The following is a 14,549-nucleotide window of genomic DNA, read 5'->3' on the forward strand; positions in this document are numbered from 1 at the left end:
TCTTCATGTTTCTCCCGTTTTAATGTAGAACATTCTACCCTTAGTGGGTGAAATGTTCTAATATCTTTATAGCCCTTATGTCTCAGCCTCACCTTCATAATAGGCCCTTACCTGTGGCTTGGAGCTATAACTTCAGAGCCTTTAACAGCTGGTATAGCCCCCAGCAGTGGGCTAAAAGGTTACATTAGAACATTGGAATGTGGGGAGCTCCACTGAGGACAATGTAGTGGCTCTGGGCTAATAATGGCTGGTATAAGCCTTCTGCTGCAACAATAAAATGTTTGGCTTTCTGTTCTGTCCTTTTTAATTTACATTGTTTTGCCCTCAGTGGGTGGAATGTTCCAATAGCCGTATTGCCCTTCTGCCTCTGGCTACACCGGTTGTTAAAGGCCCTCTTCCTAACTCGGATTTGGGGACTTTAACAACCGGAATAGCCCTCGGCAGTGGGATATATAAGACTATGATATCATTCACAGAGCACAGAAATTGTGAGAGCTCTATTGAAGACAATGGAGTGGAACTGTGGCCATAATGGGTAGTACAGATCATCTGTTATGAAATTCCAACGTTTGCCTTTCTGTAGCTTCCTGTTTATAAACATTCTACCCTCAGTGGGTGGAGTGTTCTAATTGCATTATATCCCTTCTGCTAAAGTTTATCCATGTAAATTAAAATCCTCTTTACCTTGTCATACGCACTCGGTGTAGGCTGTACAACGCTAGGCAGTGGGCTAGGATGCTAATGGTGGTTGCAGTTCTGGTTCAATATGTAGTGATGTAGTGTTACTGAGGCTAGAGACAGAAGCAGTGACTATGGCTTCAGTGGTGACAATGTGACTGGTAATGCTGAAGCTGTTCCTGGTAGTTTAGAGGGCAGTGATTGAGAGAGACGCAGAATTGTTGTAGACACAGTTGTGATGTGGTGGTAATACTGTGATAGTTATTAATATTGGTTGGTTGTACTGGAAGCGGTGGTAATGATGGTGGTGGTGGTAGTGTTGGTGGTTACAGCTGTGGTGGTGGAATGAGAGAACACTGCTCTACAGAGGCTGAGGCTGAGGCTTGCTCACTGACTAGCCAAGAGGTGACATGTAAGCACCTCCTCAAAAACTGATAAATGACAGCCAATCACTTCATTCGATAACATAATTACCTAGTTATATGACCCACTGTTAGTCGACAGACCATGTTCTTCTCAGTCAAGAACTAACAAGCACCCCCCGCCCCCCCAGCAATAGGTGAGAGGCAGCGCTTCAAACATTTGTGGGTGAGAAAGGTATAAAATTACAAAACTTACAATTTGGACTGATCCCATACTTTTGGAAATGTAAGTAATTTTATTGTTATTTTTTTTTGAGTAATTACAACATTTAATTAATAGTAAGGTGATGTGCCACACTTCTGGAATGAAAAGGAAGGCAGAGCAAGGGCTCCAATCGGAAAAACGCATTAGAGAGAGTCAGGAAATGTTTAAGGAAAAAAATTATTGTAGCGATCTTTTCCTCTTGTATAATAATCAAATCTTTTGATTTTTTTTTTGTTGACAGACAATCACCCACTCAGAGGATAAATGCATGTTACCTGTTCCCAGTAAGTGTTCAGTAACAAGCAATCACCCTCACCCATAGCTATCAATGGCTAACTGGGGACAAGCGAGCATGCAACTTAATACGTGTTAGACAGAAGTAATAAGTGATGGACAGCTACTATGTTAGCAGAGATTTGCCATTTGAATAAGTAACCAATAGCAGGCCAACATATTTTTAAACAGCTGATGACAGCCATCACCTCCCTCAATCACTAACAGGCCATGGGAACACATCAAGGAATAACTTTTAGCAAGACTTTATGTGAATGTTTAGATGCCTTTAGATTGAATCTACTGTAGATGGTGCCCGAGGCGATGGCAGTGATCCACGGGGAGACTGGGTGTTTCAAGCTGGGAAAATACATGCAATTCACTTTAGATGGAAAAAGAGGGCTTTGCACCTTTGCCAAGTTCTCGCCTTCTTCGGACCGGATCACCCTCTCGTGGTTCATATCACACTGAAATCAGACCAGGATAAGGAAGTTAGCACTGGAGATGAGGTAACATCATCACATTTATCAAAGGATTATTTCGTTTTTACTATCAGGAAGTGTAAGAACAGTAGTATTAAAAACCAGTTCATAGTAGCTATTTTAAAACAATTTAAAATACTTAATCAGTAAGTTCATGTTGACTAGAGTGTTTTGCTGTTATGATCCAAAGATTGTTGCTGTTTCTAGCCCACTTCCCCAGCAACTCAAAGGAAATTAATCTCTTGTTCCAAACTACTTTATAGTCTGAATAAAGGCATGTACTGGGATTAGAATACACTTGCAATATGAACATTTCATTATTATGTTCTTAATAATTTAATACAAGTGAATAATGACATAATTTTGTCTTTTATTGCCAGTGGTCGAAGTGCATTAAAAAAAGTGTGGGAACTATGATACTGTGTGCAAAGAGGGTCGGATGAGTGAGCGGGGGGCGGAGTCAATGACGTGGCTAGCAAAACAACACATTCTGGAACTTTTTTCAGTCTTTCACATTCAGGTAACTACATATAAAATAAGCAAAAGACACACAATTGATGGACGGAATGCAAAAAAAATCAAAACATTCACCGCCAGTCAAGAGATATGGGTTAAATCCATAATTCTTTTGCTCGCCATGCCACCTCAGTTTAGACCTTGCCATATGCAAATCAGTCTTGACCCTGTGCCTGATGAAGGGCATAGTACCCGGCTTGATGAGGCGGATCAAAGAATCTCCACCCAAGAAGATCGAACCAAAGATGCTCCTCATTAGTTAGAACAAATGGAGCTCTTGCTCAAAACAGTGGCAATCAAGAACGAGGACTTAGAAGCTAGGTCTCGCAGAAATAATATCTGCATAATGGGTCTGGCGGAGTCCACGAATATGGGACATCCTGAACATTTCATAGAGTCTATGCTTAGAGAGCTCTTTGGTACTGATAACCTCTCAAGGAACTTTGTGGTTGAAAGGGTGCACCGCTCCTCCTGGGGGCCCCCTGCGCTCCATCATCACCGCTCAGCTACAGGGACCGTGATACAATACTTTGCTTAGCACAGGAGAATTCCCCTGTACATTACCAGGGTGCTGTGCTTTCTTTTTATCCTGACCATACCATTGCGGTCCAGGAGGCTCGGCGTAAATTCCTAGAAGCGAAGCGTCAACTTCGCACGACGGACCTTAAATATGCCATGCTCTATCTGGCTCGGATGTGGGTGATGGTGGACGGCAAACCCCGTTTCTTCGAGAACGCTATTGATGGCTTAGCCTTATGCAAGCAGCATAAGAATACACCCCACAAGAGCCCAAAACAGTCCACTGGTCACTCTTCTCCGGACAGTCAGCTGGCCATGAGCGCAGACCTCTTCACGGCAGACTGAGGACACAATGTTTGAAATTGTTCATTTGTTAAGCCGGCTAAATACTGCACTGAACCTACACAAAAAATTGTGGCGTTTTTTTCACCTCTTCAGTTAACCTTGTTTCCATACCTATAATTAAAAAGTATACGTAGTACAAATATAGGTATCGGTTGTCCGATGCGTTGCCCGCCTTCTTCGGACGACTCAGACTAAGCTTTTCTTGGTTTTTTTTCGTCCTTTTTCTTCTTAGTCTCAGGATAATCGGGGAGGGAATATGTTCACAGGACCTTTGACTTCAGGTGTGGGAGGTGGGTGGGTTTTGTTGCTTCTGCTCGGGAAGTTGATCTCTGTGTTATGTTATTGACATATTATGATTTTTTCTGTTGGTGTGTTCCTCCCTAGATCCCCCCCTCGTCCATTCATGACGTGGTCGATGCGCGCTGGCAAGACATGTGCACACTTTTAGGCCTAAGGTCATGGTTTTGGACCCCGCGGTAAATGTAAACCTTATCACTTGGAACGTGTGGGGGCTCAATATCCCTAGGAAGTGTAAGTTGGTACCGGCATATCTTTGGAGGCATAATGTGAAAATAGCATTTCTGCAAGAAACACACCTCCCGCCACAGAATACCAATCCCATTTGCGTCCTCCTGGGGCGCACACAGGTTCTTTGCAACTTACAGTACATATTCCCGAGGGGTATGTCTTATTATCCACCACACTCTCCCATTCACACTCAAGGGCCCTATAGCTGACACTCAGAGGAGATATCTGTTAGTGGTGGGGACATTGTTGGGCAGGACAGTGCTCTTTCTCAATATGGATGTGCCTAACACAGACAATCCTACGTTCTTTGGGAACCTTCATGTTTTACTAAACCAATATGACTATGATGCAATCTATATTGGGGTTGATCTGAAACTCTGACTTGAACCACAACATGACTCTCTCCAACCCACTTGCAACCATCAAACCTCGTGCTCTTCTAGTGGTGCAGGACCTTATTCAATCTTTAGCCCTACGAGATATCTGGCGAACACACCACCCTGATGTCCCCGGGTACACCTTTCTCTCTGCACCGCACTCCACACAGACACGTATAGATTAATAGCTCACAGATGCCCAAGGATGCCAATGGACTAGGGGCATTGAAACGCTGCCGCAGACGTTCGATCACGCCCCAGTGCTCCTTCATCTTCATATTCCACACTCAACCGGATGACATCGTAAATGGTCTTTTCCCGCTACTGCACTAATGGGCGCCGTATTTCGTTCTGAATTATAAGAGGACATTACTGAATACTTTACCTTGAATACTGGTACGCTGGCCAAACATGCAACATTGTGGGACGCCTTTAAGGCATATATCCGGGGCATTCATATATATAAACAGGCGAGAGTCTTGTGATCGATATGCTGGAGCCTTGCTCGTGTTGAGAGTGAGTTGGCTTCACTAGATGCAACACCACCCAGGCCACACACCATGAACACACGTAGTGCTCTTATTTTGGAATTGAATGAACATGACGACAGGGAAGCGTCCCTACTAGGCCAGTTTCACACAGCATGCCGATACGGGGAAGGTGAGCGCCCTGGTAGAACTCCGGCACATCTGGTACGTGCCCCCAGGGAAGCCGGTCACACAGCTGCGATAAAACGCTCAGATGACTCCACGGACGATACAGAAATAATAGCTAAGTTGGTTGCATACTATCGCTCTCTGTACACTACCACTCTCCCTGGGGATTTTTCTCATCATTTAGCATATCTAGAAGAGGTTGCAATGGTGTGCCTTACTACAGGTCAGTCAGAATTCCCAACCAAGCCCTTCACGGTTGAACAGGTTTCTCTCGCTATTGATGCATTGGCCGGCGCAAAGGCGCCGGAGCTTGTTGGGCTGTCAGGATTATTTTATAAGACATTTAAAGACAGCCTGGCAGCCCAATTGCTTGAGGTCTATGTGGAGGCGTGAGATGTCGGTACACATTCCCCCATTCTATGCGAGAGGCTGCTATTTCTTTATTACTAGTTGCTCCTCATATCGTCCAATTTCCTTAATAAATTTTGATAACAAAATCCTGGCCAAAATGCTATCCTCCTGGCTGTCATTGCTTTTAGAACACATTCTTTCCCCAGTACAGTCAGGCTTTATTCCACCTCCACGCTTTAAATCTCTGAACCGCCTTCTCAGTCATTAATCGAATAGAACCAAGTACTCCTGCAGCAATAGCCCTTTTGGACGCGGAAAAGGCTTTTGATTCCCTGGAATGGCCATTTTTAACTGCCGCGCTCCGCAAACGAGGTATCCTGGGTAATTTTTTCACCTTAATTGCGCAGCTCTATTCGTCACCCACCGCTCAGCTCTGAGTAAATGGCTCCCTTTCCTTTTCGATCCCTATCTCCCGCTGGACCTGGCAGGGGTGCCCGTTATCCCCCCTGCTTTTCATAGTGGCCATGGACCCACTGGTCCGACATTTACAAGAAAAACATATGTTTCTTGGATTGCAGTTCCCTTCTGGGCCTTTGTTGATGTCCATTTACGCGGACGACATTCTACTCTTCGTCAGACACCCCAAAACCAACTTGCCACCCCTAATTGACGAGATTAGCCGCATCAGATCCATGTCCCGGCTGTGAATAAATTGGGGAAAATCCGTGATATTCCTGATTACGGACGCCGCTACTGCCGGTGAGGTGGAACTCCCCCTCCGGTGGGCGGGAGATACTACTAAATATTTAGGCATACATCTGCACAAAGATAAAGAACAGGTTATCGGCCTGAATTATTGTCCGCTCTGCAGGTTGAAAGATGGATCCAATTACCTCTCTCTATGGCCGGGCGCATTGCCCTTATTAAAATGAATGTATTACCTTGGTTTTTGTATCTATTAGTCAATATACCTATTCCACTCACAAACCCCTTTTTTCACAATTACGGGGTCTACTTATCCGACTGGTCTGAGCGGGACGCAGACCAACGAATCGCTTGGGATACCCTGATGCTTCAATATAACCAGGGGGGGTTTGCAGTCCCAAATCTTCACCTCTATTTTTTAGTGGCGCAGGCTCAATTTGCTTACCATTGGTTCCACCCCGATGCCCATATACTGTATACAAAACCCGAGCGCGACCTGGCTGCCCCCAAGCCGCTGGGAGCGATATTCCCAACGGGCATGCCACTGGATCCCCATGACATTCAACCTCTTTCTACTACATGTTGGGCTTGGCGTAAACTCAATAAACTTCTAGGTAGTGGACCTATTCCTTTGCAAAATAACCCGTTATTGATGCTCACATCCGAAACATTGGTGCAGCACACCCTAACTATACTCCAATTGGGTACGCTAGGCTCACTATTTGTAGATGGTCGGGCACTCACTATGACTGATATAACCTCACGACATGAACTGACATACATGGACAAATTTATAGCTGCCAGACTACTCGGGGCACTCCGCTCATCGTTCTCTTCCTTCCCTGCCCCGCCTTTAACTTCACACCACTTACATTACTTATAATTGATAAGGAAGGAACACATCTGGTGACTGAACTGTACCGGTCGTGCTTGGTACTCAAGCAGGTCAAAGATAGAGGAGTGAGGCGGCGATGGAAAGAAGACTTGGCCTTCTCCGTGACCTCATCCAGAAAGAAGGAACCTTCAAGCAGGGAAGGCGGGAGCCCCGGTAGCATAAATAGATTCATGGGAGAGGGGCTTCCTTCATATGTCCCCCACAACCTTACCCACAGTAGGACGCCCCATCAGGCCCTTGCAGTGGGAGCTGCAGATACTTTCTACTCACATCTGTGAACTGCAAAGCCATGCGCCTGGCCGTCGCACATCCCACCTGCTCTCTCGTCCTCAGGGTAGGACATGAGAAGAAAGTTAGAGCTTTAACAGGGGTGAACTTTCAGGTCCAACCCTCTCTTTCAAAGTGGTGGCCAGGCATTCCACGCACAGTTCATGGCCGTCATACACCTGCAGTGAAGCAGAGGTGAGACTGGTATCGAAAGACCTGTCAAGGCTGGCCTACCTGACAACACCATCTCAATGCCAAAAACATGGTTATGACATGATGTGCAATGAAGGACAGGGCTGGGGTAGTGAGCCTTGTACCTGGACCATCTCAAAGCCAAAATGACAGGCAGGGCTTGGTGTGCAATGAAGGAGAGGGCTGTGCGTAGTAAGCCTTGTACCTGGACCGTCTGAAACCCCAAAACAGGTAGGGCATGGTGTGCAATGAAGCACAGGGCTGTGGTAGTGAGCCTTGTACCTGGACCATCTCAAAGCCAAAAACACAGGCAGGGCTTCGTGTGCAATGAAGCACAGGGCTGTGGTAGTGAGCCTTGTACCTGGACCATCTCAAATCCAAAAACACAGGCAGGCCACGGTGTGCAATGAAGCACATGGCTGTGGTAGTGAGCCTTGTACCTGGACCATCTCAAAGCCAACAACACAGGCAGGCCACGGTGTACAATGAAGCACAGGGCTGTGGTGGTGAGCTTTGTACCTGGGTCATCTGAAATCCAAAAACACAGGAAAGCTGTGGTGTGCAATGAAGGACAGGGCTGTGGTAGTGAGACTTGTACCTGGACCATCTCAAAGCCGAAAACACAGACAGGCCACGGTGTGCAATGAAGCACAGGGCTGTGGTGGTGAGCTTTGTACCTGGGTCATCTGAAATCCAAAAACACAGGAAAGCTGTGGTGTGCAATGAAGGACAGGGCTGTGGTAGTCAGCCTTGTACCTGGACCATCTCAAATCCAAACACAGGCAGGTCATAGTGTGCAATAAAGGAGAGGGCCGTGGTAGTAAGCCTTATACCTGGACCATCTCAAAGCCAAAAACACAGGCAGGCCATGGTGTGCAATGAAGGAGAGGACTGTGGTAGTGAGCCTTGTACCTGGACCATCTCAAAGCCAAATATAGGAAGGGCATGGTGTGCAATGAAGGACAGGGCTGTGTTAGTGAGCCTTGTACCTGGACCATCTCAAATCCAAACACAGACAGGTCATAGTGTGCAATAAAGGAGAGGGCCGTGGTAGTAAGCCTTATACCTGGACCATCTCAAAGCCAAAACCACAGGCAGGCCATGGTGTGCAATGAAGGAGAGGACTGTGGTAGTAAGCCTTGTACCTGGACCATCTCAAACCCCAAAATAGGTAGGGCATGGTGTGCAATGGAAAGCACAGGGCTGTGGTAGTGAGCCTTGTACCTGGGCCATCTCAAAGCCAAAAACACAGGCAGGCCATGGTGTGCAATGAAGGACAGGGCTGTGGTAGTGAGCCTTGTACCTGGACCATCTCAAAGCCAAAAACACAGGTATGACATGGTATGCAAGAAGGACAGGGCTGTGGTAGTGAGCCTTGTACCTGGACCATATTAAACCCAAAAACACTGGCAGGCTGTGGTGTGCAATGAAGCACAGGGCTGTGGTAGTGAGCCTTGTACCTGGACCATCTCAAAGCCCAAAACACAGGTACGACGTGGTGTGCAAGAAGGGCAGGGCTGTGGTAGTGAGCCTTGTACCTGGACCATATTAAACCCAAAAACACTGGCAGGCTGTGGTGTGCAATGAAGCAAAGGTCTGTGGTAGTGAGCCTTGTACCTGGACCATCTCAAAGCCAAAAACACAGGTATGACATGGTATGCAAGAAGGACAGGGCTGTGGTAGTGAGCCTTGTACCTGGACCATATTAAACCCAAAAACACTGGCAGGCTGTGGTGTGCAATGAAGCACAGGGCTGTGGTAGTGAGCCTTGTACCTGGACCATCTCAAAGCCAAAAACACAGGCAGGCTGTGGTGTGCAATGAAGTGCAGGGCTGTGGTAGTGAGCCTTGTACATGGACCATCTCAAAGCCAAAAACACAGGCAGGGCTTGGTGTGCAATGAAGCACAGGGCTTTGGTAGTGAGCCTTGTACCTGGACCATCTCAAGTCCAAAAACACAGGCAGGGCTTGGTGTGCAATGAAGTACAGGGCTGTGGTAGTGAGCCTTGTACCTGGACCATCTCAAAGCCCAAAACACAGGTATGACATGGTGTGCATTGAAGCACAGGGCTGTGGTAGTGAGCCTTGTACCTGGACCATCTCGAAGCCAAAAACACAGGCAGGCCTTCGTGTGCAATGAAGCACAGGGCTGTGGTAGTGAGCCTTGTACCTGGACCATCTCAAAGCCAAAAATGTGAAGGGCATGGTGTGCAATGAAGGAGAGGGCTGTGGCAGTAAGCCTTGTACCTGGACCATCTCAAAGCCAAAAACACAGGCAGGGCATGGTGTGCAATGAAGCACAGCGCTGTGGCAGTACGCATTATGCCCGGACAGCCACATTGGCCACGCCTGGGTGTACACATCCAAGTGAACAAAAGGGTCACAGGGAACTACCTATTCAGTGGTATAAAGTTCCCCCAAAATTGCAGACTACAAGAATGACCAAAAGGGCGGCTGATTATTCAGTAACAGTCCTTACCCCACCCAAATGTCCTCGTTTAGTCTCTCTTTATAGGAGAAGTGCTGAGCTGGTCCTGCAGGCTTCAGTCCTGTGATCTGCAGTGTGACCCAGACCTGTGCAAGATGAGGCCCCGAGCTGATGTACAGGGAGGGGGTGAGTGCCCTTCAGATTAGCGTGAGATCGCTGCAGCAGGCACCTGACCCCCCACCCCCATCCATGTCCAGTAAGCTCCCCATAGGGATTGAAACCTGCCTCACCGCCAGGATAACGTGGCTTTGGGATTAGGGGACCTGCAGCTGGCACACACTGCTTGCTGTGGGAAAAGTAATCCCTAAAATTACAGGCATAAAGAAAGTATAAACTTCTTTATCTAAATCACTGGAAACAGAGAATGCAACTTGCACGTTATAAAGCGAGTACTGCTAGGGAGAGATTTCTTTATTACCAGGGCTGGAATCTTAAAGCTACATGTCCCTCTGAATCTCTCTCTCACAAACACAAACCTCAACAGCAGATGCATTAACCCTCTGAGCTCCACGGTAGCTCTCTCTCACACACTCGCGCACCCTCACTCCCTGCCCCTCCTCCCCAGCAGGTACCTCAACAACCCTCTAAGCTCTTCTACTTGTCTCTGACTTGCATGTTACACACTGATCTCTGTGGCAGGCGCTCACCTCACTCCCTGAGTGAATTAGATTGAACGTGTGACCTCCTTGTTACCCCGTTCTCTGCAGCGTGTGTTCCGCTTGCAGCGCTATGAGAAGCTTATCTAATGCCTAAAGTGCTGCAAAGTCAAAGCATGGTGCCCGCCGCAGTGAGTTGCATTAACAGAACTCTAAAAATGCTCTCATTGAACTATTAACAGCTATCTTATAAACATTCAATCTTTATTTAAACACTGCCTTGACCTTTTCCATTTTATAGAAGCCTAGAAACAGATCCATTATGATTACTGAAGACGAGGCTAAATATTACTTCTTCTCGAGCCGAAGTGACAGCTAAACAATCATGGCCCATGGAAACCAAACTGGAGAGCATCTTTACTGGCCTGAGCTTTCACAAAGAAAGGCAGTAGACCTTTTAACTCTCACCAACACACTGAACTCTTGAATGGGACCCACTGACAATGCCCTTAACTGGTTCTCCTCCTATCTCTCCAATTGACACCAGTTTGTTCACATGAAAGATTCCTATCACCTGCATAGTCCCCAGGAGTTCCATACGGTCCCCTGTCGTCTTCAACCTCTTCATTGAGCCCATCGGGGCTCTATTCACAGATAACGGCATCAAAATTCACCAATATGCTGATGATACACAACTCTACCTGAAAGTCTACTCTGCTAAAGGCTTCCAAGGCCTCAGACACTGCCTGCCCCTCATCCAGACATGGATGTCCAACACCTATCTGAAGTTCAATCCAACCAAGACACATTTGCTGCCATTTGCCAAGAACAAGAAGCAAGAATAAGTACAAATCTGCCTCAATGGGTATTCAGACAGAATATCGGAAACAGTTATACCGTGGACCAAAATATTGTGCCAAGAATATCAAGGACACAAATATCGTGAAGGTAGGCTTCTATGTGTGAGCACAGTTCACTATATATAACTTGACCCACATATATGTACCTTGACTGTATATATATCTTAAAGGTACGTAGATGTGGATTCAAGAATAGTAAATTTATATTTATTTATTTGCACTTACCTTCTCAATATTTTGTTCCTTAATATTTTTGACATGATATTATGTCCACACGATTTTTCTGTTTCCATTATTCTGTCAGTGATCCGCCTAAAAGACATGAACTTAGATGGCTTCGAACCCCAGCTTCCACCGAATTCTGAGTCACTTTGATTCATCCAGGAAACCAGCTTCACCCTCAGTGAACACCCTTCCAAAACAAAGAAGGCCTTGAAGCAGTTCCTTCTAAAGAAAGTGAAACGGTTTCTTCCAGAGAACGACCTCAGAACCAGTGTGCAAGCCCTCGCACTCTAACATCTGCATGCAGATAACGCCCTACTCCATGGCTTCCCAGACTCTTGACTGGCACCCCTTAAGAGCATCCTACGCGTCACAGCAAGTCTCATTCAGGGCTGGAAGAAATATAATCACATCTCCTCCATCCTGAAGGAACTCCATTGGCTCCTCTCACTGGCCCACTCTCTCTTCATAAACATATGCATCATTAAAACAAGGCAGCAGGCTTTTCCATCTATCCCCCAAGATCTGGAACAACTTCTCTGTGTCCATCAGAACCACCCCAACTCTGCTCCAATCTAGGAAAGAGTTGAAGATGCACCTCTCTAAAGAACCCTGCATCACTATGCAGTAATAATCCAATAACCAGCCACCTCTCCTATCACTCGTTGACTGCATGCTTGCCTTTGACGCTGTACAGTGCTGCGGGCATTTCTGGCTAGGTTCGAGTTATACAATTACCACATAGATACCGGCACAAATGAAGGGGGCCACGGACCTATGCAGTTAGTTAAAGGGGTTGATATCAGTCTTATGAGTTCAGAGAGGGCTCACGGCTCAATGTATATTGGTGCCAGAAAGGAGACAGAAGTGAACTTGGTAAGGGGTATTAGTCGAACAATCAGTGGCTGCTCCAAGGAAAGAGAGCTGTGATGGTCTTATCCTCCACAGGACACTATCGCCTTGTTCTGCATGCAGTTTGTCCTCACACAATTCAAGCTGCATGCTGTCTCTATGCACAACACGCATACACCCAAACACACACCACACTACACGAGCTGAGGGAAGTGTGAAGTGCCTGTCTCACTGATTCACCTGCAAAAACAACAGTTGATGGGCAGAATGCAGAACAATGTCATACATTCACCCCAGTACAGAGATCTGGGCCTAAATCCATCGTTTTTTTGCTCACCATGCCATTCCAGTTTGAACCCAGCCATATGCAAATCAGTCTTGACCCTGAACCTCATGGGAACAGTCCAGCCCGAACTGCCAAGCCAGGTCCTCCCTGGACTAGAACCAAGCATCCTAGGACCGGTTTCGGGGTTTCACCCCTCTTCAGCCAGGATAGCTTGATTCCAGTGGCATGGAGAGCACGGGACTCACGTCTGGGCATACCCGTCCCACTCGGGGTGACAAATGCAAAAACAACAGTTGATGGACAGAATGCAGAACAAGTCATACATTCACCCCAGTACAGAGATCTGGGTCTAAATCCATCGTTTTTTTGCTCACCATGCCATTCCAGTTTGAACCCAGCCATATGCAAATCAGTCTTGACCCAGTCCCTCGCTCACTTTGCCACTGGATTCAAGCAAGCCTGGCTGAAGACGGATGAAATGCCAGAAACCAGTCCTAGGAAGCTTGTTTCCGGTCCAGGGAAGGCATGGCTTGGCAGTTCGGGCTGGACTGTTCCCATGAGGCACTGGGTCAGACTGATTTGCATATGGCCATGTCTGAACTGGGGTGGCAGAGTGGGCTAAAGAACGGTGATGGATCAAACCCAGATCTCTTGACTCGGTGTGAGTGTTTGATTGGTTCTGATGCTCCGTCCATCACCACCCCCTTTTGTACCGCTTTGTTCGCCATAAGTTGGCAGGGTATGCTCAGACGTGAGTCGCTTGCTCACTTTGCCACTGGATTCAAGCAAGCCTGGCTGAAGACGGCTGAAATGCCAGAAACCGGTCCTAGGAAGCTTGTTTCCGGTCCAGGGAAGGCATGGCTTGGCAGTTCGGGCTGGACTGTTCCCATGCGGCACAGGGTCAGACTGATTTGCATATGGCCATGTCTGAACTGGGGTGGCAGAGTGGGCTAAAGAACGGTGATGGATCAAACCCAGATCTCTTGACTGGGTGTGAGTGTTTGTTGGTTCTGATGCTCCGTCCATCACCACCCCCTTTTGTATCACTGATTCACCTACCATGAACCGACAGGTCAACGCCGTCACCTTCCAGCTGCTTCAACACTCTCTGCATCCTTCGCAAGACCTTCAAATGGATCCCCCCTGAGTCAAGGAAGACAGTTACCCACGCTCTCATCACCAGCAGACTGGACTATGGAAACGCACTTGACGCTGGCATCAACAAGTTCCTACACTGCAAACTCCAGACAATACAGAACACAGCCGCCAGGCTCGTCCTCGGCCTCCCCCGGCACGAACACATCAGCCAACACCTACGAAGACTCCACTGGCTCCTCGTGGAGAAAAGAGTCACCTTCAAAATCCTCACTCACGCCTCCAAATGCCTACACAACAACAGACCCAACTACCTCAACGACAGAATCAACTTCCATGTACCCAAAAGAAACCTCCGATCTTCCAACCTCGCACTGGCTGAAACCCAGCGCGTCCACAGAGCCAGAACAGGCAGAAAATCCTTCTCTCACATTGCAGTCTAGACCTGGAACGAGCTACCGGCAGACATCAAGTGCGCCCCTCCCTGAACACCTTCAGGAAGACTCTCAAGGCCTGGCTCTTCAGTTAAACAGATCTGCGGACCCCCCACCTCAGCGCCTTGAGACCCTCACGGGTGAGTAGCGAGCTTACAGTTCCCTGACTGATTGATTGATGCTTAAAGAGCATTTTACATTTTCATCGCTAATTTTAAAAACGATATGATTATTTCCTTAAATTGCCTACTTATTTTAGTCTATTAGCCGTAATTCACTTGGATTGGAACAGCGAGGGGTGCTTGG

At 47.2% G+C, this 14,549-nt stretch overlaps 1 protein-coding gene across 3 annotated transcripts in view; it reads right to left on the reverse strand.

Annotated features, from left to right (window-relative positions):
• RAB37 (RAB37, member RAS oncogene family) overlaps positions 1 to 14,549 on the reverse strand; it is a 399,852-nt gene that overhangs the window by 13,668 nt on the left and 371,635 nt on the right. For all 3 annotated transcript variants that reach the window (XM_085617094.1, XM_085617096.1, XM_085617095.1), the window contains one exon: positions 1,989 to 2,045. In XM_085617094.1, the coding sequence (XP_085473220.1) occupies positions 1,989 to 2,045 (57 nt within the window). The remainder of the gene's footprint in view (positions 1 to 1,988; positions 2,046 to 14,549) is intronic.

The sequence above is a fragment of the Triturus cristatus genome, chromosome 7 (assembly GCF_964204655.1).
Source record: "Triturus cristatus chromosome 7, aTriCri1.1, whole genome shotgun sequence".
In the NCBI taxonomy this organism is placed as follows: domain Eukaryota; kingdom Metazoa; phylum Chordata; class Amphibia; order Caudata; family Salamandridae; genus Triturus; species Triturus cristatus.